The sequence below is a fragment of the Ambystoma mexicanum genome, chromosome 2p (genome assembly GCF_040938575.1).
Source record: "Ambystoma mexicanum isolate Mex_15411 chromosome 2p, UKY_AmexF1_1, whole genome shotgun sequence".
Taxonomy (NCBI): domain Eukaryota; kingdom Metazoa; phylum Chordata; class Amphibia; order Caudata; family Ambystomatidae; genus Ambystoma; species Ambystoma mexicanum.
In genome coordinates, this window is record NC_090923.1 from 943839553 (window position 1) to 943859076 (window position 19524).

The 19524-nt window shown below is 44.1% G+C and overlaps 1 protein-coding gene across 1 annotated transcript in view; it reads left to right on the forward strand.

Moving 5' to 3' along the window:
• The window catches only part of GIPR (gastric inhibitory polypeptide receptor), a 582639-nt gene that overhangs the window by 137041 nt on the left and 426074 nt on the right, over positions 1-19524 (forward strand). The window contains exon 4 of the mRNA XM_069643058.1: positions 9966-10073. Coding sequence (XP_069499159.1) covers positions 9966-10073 — 108 coding nt within the window. The remainder of the gene's footprint in view (positions 1-9965; positions 10074-19524) is intronic.

Below are 19524 nucleotides of genomic sequence, written 5' to 3' on the forward strand. Positions count from 1 at the left end.
AATTTAGAGATATGAGACAGACTGGGGGTCATAAGTAGCCAGTGCGCTGTTTGATACCAAAATTAGAGCAAGTTTGATGGCCTGCTACTCTGATAACCTTCCACTTATGTCCTCTAGTAAACACCAGTACAGCTAAACATAGGATTAAATACGGAAGATGTCATCAGTGCGCAGATCCCAAAATTCCAATTGTAGAGTCCATAAAGCTTAATACAGAAATAGGCTCAAAATCCAATTTATTGTTCACTAAACAGCCGACACGTGTTTCGACCTGTTCAGGTCGTTCTCAAGGCTGTATATTTGTACACAAAATAAAAGTAAGCATGTATAAAGATAATCAAACCATGAAAATTAGGGCATGCTAATTAAGCGTGAGGAAAAAACATAAATCATTGCAGTACACAATATGTATGTGGGAAGTTGCAACATACCGTGATTCCAATGCAATATTGATCAGGAGTAATGTGTTGAACAGCACAATTGCTACCTATAGTAATGATAAGGTAACCAATTAAGAGATAAGTCTGTAAACTAATGATGAGCAAATATACGAATTAATCAAAGAAAAAAGGTAACTTACCCTCATTGGGTATATGACACAATGCAAGAAACAATATATCTACAATATGAGAAAATTGTGTCAAATCTCTGTAGATTATTTGGAAACAATTAATAACAAACCAATATCCTAAGAGATGCCTATAACTATACCTGATGCTGGTAGCTCAATGTAGTAACAGGGTCAAATCCCCCTCTCCAGAACTTTAATAGAAGTATTTGCACTGGCGCCGTGTGGCAAGCTCCGTGTAAGTAGATCTAGCAGAGTGAAAATGAGGCTGCGTGCGTGATGTCACGCGCACATATTGCGAGTGACGTCACGCGCGCATGCACCGCAGTGACTTCATTCCGTGTAATTATTGCGGTTCAAAGAGTAAACTGCACCCAATACCGAAAGCTAACAGTAATAACAGGGTCAAAACCCTATCAAGTATATTAACATTGGCGCTGAGCGCCAGACTCAGTCTGAATGGCAATACAAAGTAAGAGTAGGGCCATGCGCGTGTCATCATGCGCCCATTTTGCATGCAACGTAATACGCGTGCATGCTGCATAAACATCAATTCGCCTCATTCATGCGGTTCAGATGCGGGAAATTATAGTGGTGGTATGTTGCTGTGATTGAATATACAGGTAATGAAGGTGAATGTGAGCTTTCCGAAAGGCAGTGCACAAGTTCCCACAACATATCGCATCTGTGTCCACAAAGACAATAATTAGAGTTGATTGCCCGCAGGGTAAGCAGGGATAAGCAAGTAGTAAAGTATACAATTGAGCAATTAAGCAACTAAAAATGGTCACAATTCAATCACACACATTATATATGGTTTAACACCAAATGTGCAATAGTACGTTGAAGCTGCAAGTATATTCAATTGACTGAACAGCTAAGTCATGTTTGATATTGGAATATAACGCTGAAACATCAAGGGTAGCCAGACGAAAAATGGGTTAATTAGCATGCCCTAATTTTTGTTTTCTTTTATTTTTACCTTGGGGCATTCTTTTGTTTACATTGGCTACATCCATACATTGAAACACTGGTATGTGAATTTCTTTTTCTATCTGTCTTATCATGTTTGAATTTTCATGGTTTGATTATCTTTATACATGCTTACTTTTATTTTGTGTACAAATGTACAGCTTTGAGAACAACCTGAACAGGTCGAAACACGTGTCGGCTGTTTAGTGAACAATAAATTGGATTTTGAGCCTATTTCTGTATTAAGCTTTATGGACTCTACAATTGGAATTTTGGGATCTGCGCACAGATGACATCTTCCGTATTTAATCCTACATTATTAATTTAGCCCAGGTCTCAGGCTTCTATTCTTAAGGCAGGGAGTGGAAAGATGCCATGGATGTACTGATTCATCATAGGGCAAGACATACCATGCCACCCAGAGGGAGTTTGGAAGGGTAGACATAATTGAGATTCTTAAGGATTCTCTTTCGGAATCTTCTGAGCTTCTGTCCCTTGGAATGGTCTAAAAGGATAAATGCTCAGTGAAGAGGAGGCTTTATATGAAATAACTTCTGAACATCTGAGATATCTAAATATCTAAAAAGAATTAATATGGGCTTCATCTCCAAAGCCTTATCTTTCCTTCTTAGCCTTAACCACACTCCCGGAGAGCCTCAACGCACTCGTTCGTTCATTTGCTAACCATCCAGGTGCATCCATTAGCAAGAACCCAGTGAGTAAACTGCAGACAAAGAGAGATCCCTAACCAGGGGTGTTGCTAGGTCTGGAAAAGATCGCAGTCTACACTAATGTCGGGACTGTCGGTACTTGGGGCTAGCTAGCCTTTTGGTTGTAGCCCCTGAGATTCTATCCGGGGCTACAACCAAAAGACTGGGTCTATAGTGCCCTCAGCTCCCCCCGCCCCAGCAATGACTCTGTGACCCAAACATATATCATTTCTTTGCTCGTCCAGACATATAGATCATAATTTCTTAGCTCCAGACCAATAAAACATCATCTCTCAGCTCTGCCAAGCCCAGCTAATTGGGACACATAATGCACACCCTCAAGTTTCAAAAGGAATATTGCCCAGATTGCATTGGGCCCCACAGATGAGATGTGCTATGCTCTTTGCCCATGCTCCTACCTGTAATTTCTTTACCAGGTGCCATGAATGAATACATGTTCAGTTGTTCATGTGATTTCAGGTGTATGAACAGTTCCTTGTATATTGCATTTTGTTTATTCCAGATTTGTGTTCAGGGAAGGGTTGGGTGTGTTCACGTTATCCTGTCAGGTATCCTGCTCATGCCCTGCCTACACAGCCATTGGAATCTGAGTGTCAGAAAAGCAAGTTCCCCTACCGTGTTTACACCAAGGCTGGTGCCTTTCAGAATGCCAATGGGAGGCACTTACTTATTGCCCTACTGCTGTAAGGCTCAGATTTCCCAACCGTCATCTGGGTCAGTTACCCATGGAGAAGGCAGTTATGACATGTGCAAAGATTATGATTTAGACTGCACACTAAGTATTCTAAATGATTATAGACAATCCTAAATACTTAGATTAACTAACGGTGCCAGTATTAACAGGTTTTCAGCTAAGACTTATTTAAACAATGAACCAATGTTACAGATGTTACACGATCACGGACAACACCAAACCTAACTCCCAAGTCTTATTACTGGGAGACCTCAACCTTGGCTTATTAGACCCCAAGGATCCCCAGGCCAATGAGATTGCTAGCAACATCTCTTATTTTAGGTTTCTCGCACCGTATCCTCGAACCCACTCACAACAAGGGCAGAACGCTTGATTGGATTGCTGACTTAAACTGCAACAGGTCGATAAGCTCCAACTCTGCCTGTGCTTGGTCAGATCACCACATTATCATTTTCACCCTACCAGCCAACAACCCACGACCCAAACCTACCTTGGCACCTTCTATTCCCACAAGAAACAAGAAGGACATCACCAGGGACAAACTACTCCTTCTCATCCTGCCTATACTCAACAAATGTGCCTCAGAGCACAATGACCCTACAGTCATATTGGACACCTTTAACCAAACCTTGCTTAATGCCATTAACACCATAGCACCCCTCAAACTACGGAAATCCAAACAACGTGCCCACCAGAATTCATGGTTCACCCCTCAATTGAGAATATTGCGCAAAGAAAAACATAATGCTGAAGCCCCCTCGAAAAGTCTCCCATGCGAGACCAATAAAGACAACCTTTTCATAGCATCCTTGAATTACAAAGAAGCTATTGTACAAGCAAAAAAAGAAACTTACAAACTATGCATCTCACAGGCAGAATCCAACAAAAAGGAGCTATTCAAAATTCTTAAAGAACTAGAATCCCCTTCGTCCATCCCTGATACCTGCAGCAAAGACAGCACCTGGTGCAACAATATTCAAAAAGCCCTCCTCACCAAAATAACCATACAGTCCAAAATCAATGCTAAACAAAATTGCTTACTAACCACCGCCCAAACTACACTCCCAGCATTTAAGATGGCCACCCCTTCCTTTACTCATACCCCGTTTAGCTTCACGCCTCTCACCATCCCAGAGGTTGAAAATATCATCAGTAAATTAAAACCTTCAAACTGCCCTGGGGCGATTCCTGTTCGCCCCCCATCATTAAGGAGGCTGCGCATGATATTTCCCCTTTTATCACCACCTTTATTAACTCCTCATTTCAAGCGGGTATTGTCCCCGACAATCTCAAGGACTCCTGGGTTTGTTTAATCATCAAATTCTCTGCCGCCATTTGAAAACAGCTGCCCACTTTTTGGAAAAAGCTACAAACTGGATCAGTTCCTTCTCAGATAACAGACACATTAGAGTATTTTCTCCTACCTCATCTGCAGATCCAACCCCAGTGCCGTGTGGAGTGCCACAAGGTTATTGTGTGTCACTGACACTTTACAATGTATTCACCAAACCATTGTTTGATGTACTTGATTATCTGGGTGTCACCTATACCAATTACGCTGATGACACCCAGATACTCATTCCCATCACTGGTGACTACATGACTGACTCCAAAGACTTGAATGACATCTACCAAGTCATCCAAGCATGGATGGCCCAACATGAGCTCTGTCTCAATGATGACAAGACAGAGCTCCTCATCATGGTGACCCAACAGAGACTGAATAAGCTCGACCCACGGTTCAAAACCTTCGACATTGATGGCAACTCCATCAAAGTGTCTAAAGACACCAAAACTCTAGGTATATATCTCAATTCCACACTCTCTCTCAACAGACAAACCAATGTGGTTGTCGTGGCTTCTGCTTACACATGCAAGCTTATCACAGCCTGCCGCCCCTTCCTCACTACACAGAACTGCATTACTCTGGCTAGGACATTGGTTATGTCTACACTTGATTACTGTAATGCATTATATCAAGGAAGTAACCAACGCAACCTCAACAAACTCCAGGTTACCCAAAATAATGCTATTAGAGCAGCCCTCAACATCCCCAGATCTGCTCACATCTCTAAAACTAGGAAGAGTCTTCACTGGCTCTCAGTTACCCAACGGATCTCTCTGAAATCCCTTGCACTCACACACAAATGTGTAAATAAACAAGCACCCATATACCTAGCCTCTCGATTCTCTCAACATGCATCCACCCGGTCACTCAGATCAGCCCAAACACATTGCCCAACCATTCCCAGATACAAACTCCAGAAAGCTGGTGTGTTAGCTTCCCTGTCCTAGCCTCCAAACTATGGAACCTACTTCCATTTTCCACCAGATCCATATCCTCTCCTACCTTATTTAAGCAGAGAGCCAAGCTATGGATATCTGCCAAACTGGACTAACCGTCACTCACCCCAATACTCCACTATCTTCTTTCTCTCTTGACATCTACCTCCGGCCAATTGCACTCCCATGTACTATATTTATTGGATCTTTTGTACATGTAAACTGCCTGTATTCTAATGTAACTATAACCTGTGCCTTACCTGTAATGACAACCATTGCTTAACTGTACCTGCCATTCATTGTTTTGCTAAAACACGCGCCCGGATGCCCTCGGGCCTGGTGCACTATACAAATAAATAAAATACAAATAAAATACAAAGATACATAGGAAGCTCAGCATTTGTAATGCGTTCAGCCATTATCAGACATATGGAGGACAGGCAATAGGAGTTAGGCCAAGTGTTGACTGATCCATGAACAGAGCCAGAATTGAATTCAGAACAAGTGTTTGCAGTTAGGGTTGTAGGTGGTTGATTGCCTGCTTCTAGGACATTATGGGTTAACATGTCCTAACTATGAATCCATTTTTCACCAAAACCATTTGTGTAATCAATACCACACTCCTCATTTTTTTTTTAAATGTATTGGTTAAAAATCAATTCAACATTTAACATCTACATAGCATGCAAAGATTCAGAACGAAATTAGTACAAGTACATATGACAAAGAATAATCATAAAAAAAAAGGAAAATTAAGGGAAAACAGAGAAAGAGCGCACAAGAGAAGAAAAAAAAAGAAAGAAAAAAATTAGAAAAGTGGAACTAAAATAAATTGAACCCTACCACCAATTCATCTTTCCATTTGCAGGTTAAGCTACAAATCATTTGCACCAAAATTAAGGCACAGTAAAGTAAAACTGCATTTACAACCGAACCAAATCGTAATCATCTTCAGACAATTTCACAAGACAACAAACTAATTTAAATCCATAATATAAATTCATACATGAAATACATGCATTGGTTTTTTTATAACTATAAATTGTAATTGCCTTTTTAATAGAACAGTGCAGCGTGTCGCTGAATAATAGTGTACATTCTTCTTATAGATGGCGGCCCGATTTGGATGTCATTGTGTTCAAAGTATCAGACCAGTTTGACACTTTCCAATTGGAACACTGCCCATATATGGGCAATGCGGTATTTCCTGAAATTTTGGTGAAATCTTGGACAGAGTCGGAGTCTCTTGCGACATCGTGCTCATTATACAAAGTCTTTCCCCAATGCTGTTTATCTTGACGTGACACTAGCCACACTTTCCCCACAGCACGTGCCTGCTTCAAGCCACAGCACGTGCCTGCTTCAAGCAGCTTGACGAGACACTAGCCACACTTTCCCCGCAGCACGTGCCTGCTTCATGCAGCTTGAGGAGACACTAGCCACACTTTCCCCGCAGCAAGTGCCTGCTTCAAGCAGCTTGACGAGACACTAGCCACACTTTCCCCGCAGCACGTACCTGCTTCAAGCAGCTTGAGGAGACACTAGCCACACTTTCCCCGCATCACGTGGTTGGTTCAAGCAGCTTGAGGAGACACTAGCCACACTTTCCCCGCAGCACGTGCCTGCTTCAAGCAGCTTGACTGCTTCAAGCAGCTTGACGAGACACTAGCCACACTTTCCCCGCAGCACGTGCCTGCTTCATGCAGCTTGAGGAGACACTAGCCACACTTTCCCCGCAGCACGTGCCTGCTTCAAGCAGCTTGACGAGACACTAGCCACACTTTCCCCGCAGCACGTGCCTGCTTCAAGCAGCTTGAGGAGACACTAGCCACACTTTCCCCGCAGCACGTGCCTGCTTCAAGCAGCTTGAGGAGACACTAGCCACACTTTCCCCGCAGCACGTGCCTGCTTCAAGCAGCTTGAGGAGACACTAGCCACACTTTCCCCGCAGCACGTGCCTGCTTCAAGCAGCTTGACGAGACACTAGCCACACTTTCCCCGCAGCACGTGCCTGCTTCATGCAGCTTGAGGAAACACTAGCCACACTTTCCCCGCAGCACGTGCCTGCTTCATGCAGCTTGAGGAGACACTAGCCACACTTTCCCCGCAGCACGTGCCTGCTTCAAGCAGCTTGACGAGACACTAGCCACACTTTCCCCGCAGCACGTGCCTGCTTCATGCAGCTTGACGAGACACTAGCCACACTTTCCCCGCAGCACGTGCCTGCTTCAAGCAGCTTGACGAGACACTAGCCACACTTTCCCCGCAGCACGTGCCTGCTTCAAGCAGCTTGACGAGACACTAGCCACACTTTCCCCGCAGCACGTGCCTGCTTCAAGCAGCTTGACGAGACACTAGCCACACTTTCCCCGCAGCACGTGCCTGCTTCAAGCAGCTTGAGGAAACACTAGCCACACTTTCCCCGCAGCACGTGCCTGCTTCAAGCAGCTTGACGAGACACTAGGCACACTTTCCCCGCAGCACGTGCCTGCTTCAAGCAGCTTGACGAGACACTAGCCACACTTTCCCCGCAGCACGTGCCTGCTTCAAGCAGCTTGACGAGACACTAGCCACACTTTCCCCACAGCACGTGCCTGCTTCAAGCACTTAGGTTTATTTATTTATTGTGTGAATCTCATTGTTTTGCTGTTCCTGCCCTATGGATTATATCATTTACAACCTATTAACTGTCCTTTTGTTAAATTAAAACCCTACCAATCCCATGCACGAGTGTTTGTCGTCTCTTGTTGATACACACTTGTTTCACGAGTCCTCCTACTGGGCATTAGATAATTTTTTTATGATGAGCTAAAAATGTAAAGGACGTATATTCCATCAATAGAGATAGATATCAAAATATCTCTCGTGCTGTCTGCCTCAGTTTTGTCTTCAATCGCATAAGATGTGCATCCTGCTTTATAATTAGGATCTCATTCCTGCTAATCAATTCCAAAGTTGTCACCCATCTATGTCATTTAGGTATTGTAATATTGATATCCTTAATTCTTACATACACAATGACAGACATGTCAGGTTTTCATTTCCATGCAAGAGATTCTCACATGTGGGGACACATACTCTTATTTGTCCCCTGAGTGGTTCTCACTTGTACTAAACTGTTCTCTTCTTTGTTTCCCAATGTCATTCTGTACTTCATTCTTTGAGTCCACACTATATTCACTACCTGGACTCACATATCAATGGCTATTGGAGCTGCTGTCAGCAGCTTCCCAGCTGAATGGCCAATCACCAAATCCGTTTCATCTTAGAGGTGGCACGGTCTTTACCCCTGTGCCAGTCTCATGAGTCCATGGAGCCATAGAGACAGCTGACACTGCTGTCCTGTGCCGACCACATAGAAGTGGCATTTTCTTTATCCTGTACCAACCACATGAGCCCATTGAGCCACAGTGGTGGCATACTGTGACGCTGTGTGCCCACCTCATAAGCCCATTGAGACTCTTGAGCCATGCAGCCTAGCCCTTTGCCAACCACATAGAAGTGGCATTTTCTTTATCCTGTACCAACCACATGAGCCCCTTGAGCCACAGTGGTGGCATATTGTGACGCTGTGTGCCCACCTCATAAGCCCATTGAGGCTCTTGAGCCATGCAGCCTAGCCCTTTGCCAAACACATAGAGGTGGCATTTTGTGTATCCCTCTGCCAACCACATAATACCATTGAGCAACAGAGACGGAATACTATAGCTGCATGTGCCCACCCCATGAGCCCATTGGGGGCCTATATCCATATCCCAATCTCATGAGCCAATTGAGCCATAAGGTGACTGGCTCTCCATCCCAGTGCCAGCTTCACAAGCTCATTGAGGCACAGAGGAAGACGGGTCTGTGCCTAGATGCCAACCCATGAGCCCCTAGAGTAATAGAGGTGGCATGCTTGACGACCACCTAATCCAATGTCTCCCTGAGCCAACACCATGATCCCACAGAACCGTACAGGTCGCTAACACCTCGCCCCAATGCCCTCCCATGAACCGATTGAGCCATATAAGGGGCACATGTTGTATCCCTATGCCCACCCCCTGAGCAATGTGTAGCCACTGGGTGGCAGGCTTTACAGTATTGTGCAAACAGCAGGATCCCATTGAGCCACAGGTGACCAGCTCTTCATCCCTTTATCCAAGTCTAGCAGGCATGCCATGGTGCCTACAATGCACCAGGTTTAATTATAATTAATCACTAGCACTTAATCAATAGCATGAAGTTATTATGCATTAATAATATAATTAGTACCATTGTTACTATCGATAGTAATAGCAGCATTACTACCACAATGATGAGGATTTGACCTTGTGATCACTTTGTTTATGTGGATCATTTCCATTGAAAGCGCTTTCTCTCCCTCTCTCTCTCTCTCTCTCTCTTTCTCTCCCTCTCTCTCTCCCTCTCTCTCGCTCTCTCTCTCTCTCTCTTTCTCTCTCCCTCTCTTCCTCTCTCTCTCTCTCTTTATCTCCCTCTCTCTGTATATATCTTCCTCTCACTCTCCCTTTCATTCGGTCTCCTCTCTGTCTTTCTCTCTCCTCCCGTGTCTCTCTCACTGCCTCTCACTTTTTTGTTGCTCTCTCTTTAACTCTCTCTCCTACACACACATTCTTGTCTCACCCTCAGTTTCTGTCAATCTACCTCTCTTCTTCTGTACTCTCTGCTCATTTCCTCTCACACGTTCTCCTTCTGAATCGAGATTCTTTTTTTCCAGGGGTTTTCTGTAATCGCACCTTTGATATGTACGCCTGCTGGGGTGACGGCCTCCCAAACACCACTGTGCAGGTGCCATGTCCGGAGTATCTGCCCTGGAGCCACCTTGGTAAGTGTTTATCAGAGGTCTTCAGTTTCACCATAGCCAGCATGTTCTCATCGGATTCACCATATTTTCACCTGCAGCCCCCTGCCTCTACCCCGCATTCACCCCCTGGGCCCACATTCTTACCCCAGAGGCATTCTCACTGCTTCTTTTACCAACACCGGGGTGTCCATGAATTAAGCCTAAATTGGAATAATCATGCTTCCCTCCTTTCCTCTGGTAAAATATATGCATTGCTTTGTGCCATACACTAGAAAAGTCCTCTTCACAGGCTCCCAGCCTCTGAATTAGCCTGTGAGCCAGGCATGTATACAGAAAGTGTGTCTAGAAGCCAGAGGGACATCCTAAGCTGGTGGTCGTTGTGTGATTTTAATGTACAGATTTGCGTGGGAACGTTACATTTGTTTATATTTATTTAGCACCGAACAACAGTACAAAACTCCCTAGAAATTGATCACATCACATTACGCACCACTATAAGACGGTTCTGCCAAAGAGAGCAGCAGACGTATTAACAAGGCATTTCCAATCCTCTTCCCAGCGGAATAGTCTCCCAAAGAATCAAGTGTTGGTCAAAGTAAACCTTTCCGGGGCCTTTCCCTCTCTGCAACAGCCACTGCACACTGGGATGTTGAGCACTTCAGCTTCTCCCGCCAAGGAAGCGTTGGAGAATCCCTGTTTGCTGTAGGGTATTTCCTCCCCATTTAAGGTGATGACGCTTGAGAGCTACCACTTGATACAGCCTCTCCTTGTCTGTGGTGGCCACTGTACAATAGAATGTTGACACATTGAGCTTCGCTCTGCAATCAATGCTTTCAGAGGGCCTTGTGCTTTTAAGGTGACAAGACTTGAGAGAAAATTGTCCCCTTCCTGAGCACATAGATAGGTTCCCATTAAACTCAGGTGGCAAAACATGAAATTTCTTTTGGTCCCCACGCCTCTTACATTTGTGGCAGTTGTGTCAAGCGCATAGCTTCTTTTCAGAAAAGTGTTGTGAACTGGGACAAATGCTGTACAATTGTAGTACAATTGTTGGATCTCAGGCTAAATGTAATAAATATTGCGCAATGCGATTTTTCACCAGCAATGTGACAGGGACACTCAAGGGAAAGGTTTTCATCATAAAGCAAGAGTGTGTCTATTTTGATTCTGGAATGCAGAGAGTTCAGTGAATTGGGAATGGTTATGGCGACGGGTGGCGTACAGTTTAGATCAAGTGACAAGTGTTTGAGAAATTGGCTTAGTATTGTGTGATGAAAGCACAACGTTGTGGTCGAGGGTAAAGAGAGGAGGCAACATTGAAAAAGCCTTTATTGGATGTTGTGGCACGCTTTCCAGAAATCAGAAAGAGGTCTGGATTGTGCACTGATAGTGTGGAAGTAGAAGTTGTCGCAATTGGAGGTGGAATTTGTGGATGATGTGCAGTGTGATGCTGTAGTAGCATTTTGTGACTTTTGTCAGCTGCTGAGAATTCTGTTAGTCTCACTGTTTTAATGTACTGAGGTTGGCAAATGAAGAAATCATTTAAAAGAAGGATATTTGGGTTACATTCTCCTTTCCCAAGGTGGCCTCCAACTCCCCAGTCTCTCTTCTGTAACTGTGCATGCCCTGCTATGTCCTTTCGAAAAGTTCAGTATTGCTCTTAAAGAAGATTTTGGTTTCGGAACTGGGAGGCCACATGTTTATTCCATTTTGGAAGGGAGCAAATGTATTTTGCATATGTTGTTCAGACTCTGTGAGCCCAAAATCCTTATTTTTTTTAATTCCCTCTGTCACAGTGATGTTTTTACAATACATTTAATGGTCAATCCAGTAACTATCATAACATGTTCATTGCTGTGACCAATGCGACTGGATTATCTGGGAATATAAAAAGAGGGATTTACACAACAGCTATTTGGGGAGCGTCAAGATTAGGTCTTGCAGCCAGTTTAGAAGAAAATGTATATATAGACTGAAAAGTGTAGATGCGAGAAAACCTGTGGATCCAAGACTGAACAGCCAATCCCCATGCGTTGCCTGCATCATTAATATCTTGGCCTTCATAGTATTTGAGTTGTAAAACATGGCCAGCCTTCTAGTCCTCTGTCTCAGTAAATCTTTGACTGCCGGGACATCAATGCATTCCTATGTAAATTCGGACATACATATGTGTCCATACGGAAGTCAAAGTGTTATAGCAGTACCTGGGGTGCTGGAAGCACCCAAGGGATGACACACAAGGATGAGTTGTGTGTCATCTGCATAGTTATATATGCACATACCCAGTTGGTCTGCTGGCTCCCCTGGCATCTCCATGAACAGATTAAGAAACAGGGGTCAAGAACTGAATTTTGGGGGACTCAAAAGACCAAATATGGATAAACTTGAACCCACTGATCCAAACACTTTGAGATGTTCCAGAAAGGTGTACAGGAGGGGGAGTGACCCCTGACCGGCCCATAGTCAGAGCCCGCCCTCGAGTACTTTAAGACAAGATAGCTGCACCTTGAGGTGGAAGTGGTGCGGGATTTCTTACTCCAACACCAATCAATAAGGACAACTCAATGGTTTGGCAAAGGGGAGTCCGTTTAATGACAAGTACAAAAAACGGGGAAACGTGGAAATCAACAGTGATGTGATAGCCCGTCTTGCTTCAACTCCCAAACTGTTCATTCAAACAGTAACAATTATACCCTAAATTCGTCATCATTTGACATGTAACACTCATACATTTTTCATGCAATTCTATTGGTTGGAAAAGGTAACTTAAGTATAGGTGCTATATCTGTATATGGTAATGGAGTGTGAGGATTGGTCAACCCTTATCAGGAGGGCGTCTACGCCCTTCCCTCTAACATTACTCATGTAGACGTCACTAAAAGTATGACGTCCCATTGGTTCTACTATCTATAGGACCCTAAATTATTTGGTCCATTGTGACTGGGTCGGCTACACCCCCCCAAGCATAAATCTCCACTTTAATTAGCAGCATGCAGAATGGTTAACCAGGTGCAGGATGCCCCAAGATTCACCCAGCCTCCCTTCCATCAATCAGTACTCGAATGGCTATGTGTCAATTAGTTGGCTGTGGTCGGCCTCGAAACTGTAGCTTCTTGTCAGGAAAAGTTATGGTATCTTCTGTTTTGGGTGACATCAGATGTTGGTGCCTCTTCACGCTTGTCTGGTCACGTGTTAGCACACCGTGAATCTGCTTAGTTTTCCTTCTATTTGTGCATTTAATTCTCATTTCGGTCTGCCATCTGCCTGGGCCTCCTTATCTCGACCTTCACAGGGCAGGCTGCTCTGCTCTTAAGTTTCAATTCTCCAAGCTACTGTCCACCTCCCTTTCTTGGTTTGACCTCGACTTCCCGGGCACGGCCTGCTCTTTGCTGAATTTCGATTCCGCTGTCTTCCTCTTGTATTAGCTAGAATATGAGTTCTGTCCTATTTGACCCTTAGCAACCTGGGTTAATTCTGCTTTTGTATAAAGTGGACTCGCACTTATATAGTGTGCTTCGTTGAGGTAGATATATAGTTGCTGCTTGCCACTCTATTCTCCTAATAAGCATAGAAAGCCGCACTGTTCTTTTAGCTTCTTGCGTTTCAAGCAGATGTACAGGCGTTAGCTGGTTGAATATCTTCATCCTGCTTACAGCTTAAGTTTCTTTATATTTCAACATCGTCTCTCCTTCTAAGTTCATGCTGTCCTTATTCATGATATTTCATCTCTGTGTGTCATCTTTTAATTGTCGTTTCTTTGATCTGTGAGTCTGTCCGGGCCCTCGTGACATCACCATTCGCCTTCAATTGAGGCCTTTTGAGTTTCTTCTGGGACAGTGTGTAAGCAATCTTTATTTCGTGTCATTTGCTGGTAGGGTTGTCTCAAAGGATACCTTACTGTCCATGGTTGTCTGGTTATTGGCATTTCAATAGGCATTGCTCCTCTGATGGACACTGGACAGAGTCCTAACGCAGCTTTCTGCTGGTTTATTTGTCCGTCATACGTCACATATCTCGGTGTGAACGTTCCTGGTACTTCAAAATGGGTGGCTGGAGTTCAGGCTATATTTGGGACCTCCTCTACACTCCCCCCTCTCGTCGGTTTATCGACCACTTCCACTTCCTCCTTTGGTTTCGTCTTACTTGGTTCTTCTGTATCCATTTCTTCTTCGTCTTCCGGATTTGTACATGATGGCGTGAAGGAGTGGCTCTCTTTGGAGTCCATATTTTTATCACTCCTTTTAGGCTTCCCGCTGTCTTTACATGTTCATCCTTGTTCCATGTCATTAGCTGGCATTGTCCATTTGGGCTACAGTAGATCCATTTTCCTTCATAATTTCTACGTTTCCTGGGATACAAAAACTTTGTACCTTCTGGCGCATGCTCGCTTGCCTTCACAAAGTCTCTTATTTCATCATCAGTTAGATCTCTGAGCTTCCATCCTGGTTTGACATCAATCATGATCGTCATCCCTATGGCTTTCTTCGCAGCTTTCTGGCATTGTGAAATTATTATCTTGATGACACAAAATCCTAGTAATATCATCAATAGCAGGGCTCCCAGAAACTTGAATATGTCTGCCATCCATTGTGGAACCCATGAAAACAGTGATCCAAACCAGCTGTCATCATCAACTTCATCGGTTTCATTGATCATCTGGTTCTGCAGTTTTGTCAGCATACCTATGGCTTCTGTTAAAGTTCCGTTTTCTTCGTCGTGAGAAGGTATAAATGTGCAACATGATTCTCAGATTTTTGCACAAACACCTCCATCCATAGCTGTGATCATGTCAAGTACATATCTGTTCTGGAGGGTCATCAGTCGGATTGCTCTTAACTCTTCCTTGATTGCGTTGAATCCCTTTTTGGTCGCGTTGATGGTCTGCAGTAACTCCTATCTGGTTATCTGCAACCATTTAGTATTTGCTCCAACTTGGAATCTTGGCATGAGGATTGTCACGAACACTGATGAGGTGAGGCTGAAGAGCCTGTGTTCATAAGGGGTTGCATGAAATGCTTCTTCTGACTTGGCAGAGAAATAATTTTCTCTGTTTACTCTATTTGTCAGTTCCACAGATCTCCTCTTCCTCAGGTGAGCATCTGCTTTCGGGAAACTGTCAATATTCAGGTCACCTCTCAGGATCACTAGTGCAGGAACGTGGACATTCACTATCGTGCTTATGCCTCCCCAGTTTTTCGGCAGTCTGATGTATGCCTTTGATCCACACGCCCAATAATGATGCATAATTACTGCAGTTCCATGAAGCATTCCTGGAGCTTCAAAAATGTGTCCGCAGTTCTGATTCTCTCCCATCTTCCTTGTGCCGTTGTTCCTCAAACACAATTTCGGGCTTTCTAGTGGCACTATCTGCAGGAGTCCTCCTCTGTCTTCGACCCATGTCAGTAATCTTGTGAGTTTCGGCCATGAAGGTTTGCACAGTCTCTGTGAGTTTTCTATTGCTTCCTTGCAGGCTCCAAGGACCATCCATGCTCGGCAGATCACCACTCCTTCTTCCCATTCTTTTGGTGAAAGCACTGTTCCCCAAATCTGCATTTGGCCTCTCTTTTTCCAAATTTGAGCCTCTTCTGGGGTTTTCCCTTGGATGTTCAGTCTCGGGTTTACTTCCCATCTTGTTCTTGCTCTTTTGGCTTCAAGCTTTTCATACCTGATCACATGATTCCTAGTATGAGCTCTATTTCTCGTCTTAATGTCCTGTACATAATCATCTTCATCGGGGTAATCTGTCTCAGTTGCCCATATCAATGAGGCATCCCTTCCCATGAACTGGCCTCTGGTGTTGCACATTGCTACATGTGACAGACAATGTGCTGTTGGGACATCAATTTCTACAGCCACGAAGATCTTGGATTTCCCCATGCTGTACGGAAGAAGTGCACAAACAAAGCAATCTCCTTCTGAATTCCGTCTTCCAACTTCTTTCATATGCTGGTACCAAATGTTGTTCCCTAGATGTGCTGTGCTGTCCAGGTAGTCCTTGAGTTCATTATTATCTTCAAGCATGCTTCTCTTGATTATTAATGTTTTCCTGTAGTTTGCTATAACTACATCCCTGAAAGCATCTGTATGGCTTTTCTTTGCGGGAAGGTTCTCAGGTATTTTGGTCCATGGTGCAGGCTTCTTCTTCTGCGCCATTTGAGTGGACAAGAGTCTGGCAGCTCCTTCCTGGTCCTCGTTCATTTTTTCTCTGCTGAGTGCAAGTGCCCATGCCAACCAGCCTAGCACTGGTCCGGTATATGATTGTATTGTAGGCCTGGTACTTGTCCTTTGTGTTGGACTATGCGTGCTGGGTAATACAGCCTCTGTCATTCTGTTCTTCAGTTCCTCTTGTCGTTTTCTAGCTCTGGTCAGGTGTGGGAATAGACGGTCTATTAACATTTGTGTCTTTGCAGAGAGTCTTTCTGCGGCCGTTTCTGTTTTTTTAGGTCTTCTGACAGGACTGCTTCTGTTGGCTCTCCTCTTAATTCTTTTCATTTCTTCTCACTATCTCCTGTGAGCATTCTTTCGGTAGGAAGTCTCGTCTTTTCTGCTGCTTTCATTTGAGGTTCTGTGGTTCTTGCTACCTGGCCTGGTTCGTGCGCACTCAGTGTGTGTGTGCATGTAATTGTCAGTGTTTTTTCTTCATTTATTTCATGCCGTCCCTGTCTCCGGCTTTCCTGCTCATTCGTTACCACAAGTGTGTGTGTATCACTGCTAATCACATTCATTTCAAGTTCATTTACTTTACCATCAGATCTCCTAGGGACTTAAATAACTATATAAGGTCTGGATGCTTTTGTGGGTTTCATGCGTACATTATCAGGTGGATGCATTGAAATCGGAACACTACAGGCACTAATGAAAAGTGCAGTTCTGATCGTTAATGACAGTAAAATAATGATAAACACAATGCATAAGTACATTATAGTTCGGTATGTAAGGCGACAGCATTTTCTTCCAGAGTAGCGAGGGCGCCTCTTTACTTGTGGCAGGACCAGGTTACTGTTCTAGGCCCCCATCTCAATCATTCACCAAATGTCAATGTTATCGTTCTCCCACCCAATATCATGCTTTGAACAGTTTTGTGTCAAAAGTGTCAAGTGCTTCACAAGTGTCCCCCCTCTTGCGGGAGGTAATTGTCTCTTGATACAAGATACGGTTCCTTTGCTAAACTATGGGAAAAATAGATTACAATAACACTTTGATGAGACACCTTCACTGTGCATGTTCAAAACATGCAGGTTTCCAGTCCACTCCTTTAATCCGCTTCAGTCCTGAGGACATGTTGGACACTGGTCAGTGTGAGGAAATATAGGAACAAAATGACAACAAATATAACAAATAAAGTTCTTGACTCTGCTCCCTCGATCGGTCCCTCAGTGGAAAGTTACTTCAGGATCTCCTCAGATAATTTCTCTGAAGGTTGGAAAGTTCCACTTGGAGAATGATTCCGTGCAGGAGCATTCCCATCTGTGCGATATTAGCTGGATCTCTGATGAAGGTGAGGACGTCAACATCTATAGGTCTCCCCACCAGTTCTGGAAAGTCAGTAATTAATCGAAAAAGGACATTATGCGCTAATCTGCTGTCTTCTGGTGATAGAGACATTCGTCCTGTCTTTGTTGGGATTCAGGATTATATGTTCTTTCCTTGACGTGAACAATGTTTGCACTGTCCGGTTGCATTGAGTGCGACCAAGATGCTAATTTTATTTAACAGATGACTCAAATGTTCAGCATTTGCTGGATCTCAAAGAAAGGTCACTTTGTCTGTTGTTCTTCTGACAATAGATGGGCACTCTTCAATTATGTGAAAGAAAAGTTTATTGATGAGTTCATCTAGTTAGTATTGATGAGTTTCGCCTGCGGTGGAAGAATTTGTGTCCTTCTCACTGTACTCCGGGAGTACAATGAATGCTTCCGCAATGACAGTAAACAGGTGTCTGATTACCTTTTCGTTGTCAGGATCTTGAAGAAAGTCTGTGACATTGGTGAGCCTCCCTACCAGTGACGGGTAGGATATTAACTCTAAGTGGATATACGTGACCACGTCCTTTGTGATATCTCTACTGTGGGACACCATAAGTACTGCCAAACAAAGTCTTGGTGTTGGATGAATCGGGATGCTGTGTTTGTTTCCACTGTAAATATCTTTGATCAAAGTTTGCTATAGTTTTTTCCTTCATCAAGGCTTAGGTGAGATTCAGTTCAAAAGTTTGTGTCATTCGAACATGTTGTGGCTTATATGTGCACTTATCTTCTTCACCCTGCAACTAGGATGCACAGAGTGTCCGTTTTTTATGTACTTATCTCCTTTTTTGTTTAGAGGAAGTGTCCAAATTAAGCCACAACTTGCAAAAGGGCTCCTTGTGTTTGCTTTGCTGGTCATGCGTCCTTCTTCCTCGTCAAGGACCTTGTCTGCACGTGCTGTGGTTCTTCCCCATTGTCTGTAGTTTCTTTGTGGTGGGGTGCAGGCAGGGAGATTCCTGCGATGTATGGCTTCATATCACCCAGGAAGATCCACGCTCTTCTCCCTTGTAACTTGACTGCGGATGAAATAACGTCTTCAACTGTGAAGGGTCCGTTGAATCTTGGCTCATCCCACTTTTTCCTAGTGACATTTTTTACCAGAACAGTATCTCCAGGGAAGACGAGTGGAACATGTAGACTCTGAGCTGTGACTGATGTGTTGTCTTTTTCTGTGTCCTGCGCTGCCTTGCACCCTGTTCGTCGTCGCTGCAGCTGTTCTGAAATTACAGTAAAGCAAGAAGTCATACAGTTCAGATAGTTTTGCATTTCAGTTCCCAGAATCTCCCTGGTCGACTGGGCATCACATCTAGCTGTATCTCGGGGTGACAGGGGAGTGCGATTTCATCTTCCTGTGGCTATCTCGTGTGGCATCAGATGATGGTCGGAGCCAGGTTGGTTCTGAAGAGCATACAATGCCAGAGGAAGCCTGTGCAACCATCCCCTCTTTAGAGTGCGCTTCAACTTGGCTATCCTTTCCTTTAACAAGCTGTTGAGCCTCTCACAGATTCCATTACCTTCTGAATGGTACGCCGACGAGAACTTGTGCTTTATACCAAGCAGCAAGCTGATCTGTTCAAAGACTGCATTTACAAAATGAGCCCCATTATCTGATCTCATTACTTCACCCCCCCCACCTAGGGAACACTTACCTCACGAGAAATTTGGCCGCACAGGTAGAGTTTGGGTGTCTACATGGACCTGCTTCTATCCATCTAGAGAATGGACACACCACAACAATTAAGTACCTGTACCCGTTGCAAACTTCAATCATGTCGATGTAATCGACATGCAAGTGCTGAGAAGGCCCATTTGGCCTGGGGATGACTCCTCTTTTTACCTTTAATGTGTGCCCAGCGGTGAATTGCTGGCAGATTATGCAGCTCACCATAAAGAATGCAACATGCTCAGCTAAATTTGGTATAAACCAGTCTTCCGCGAGCGTTGCT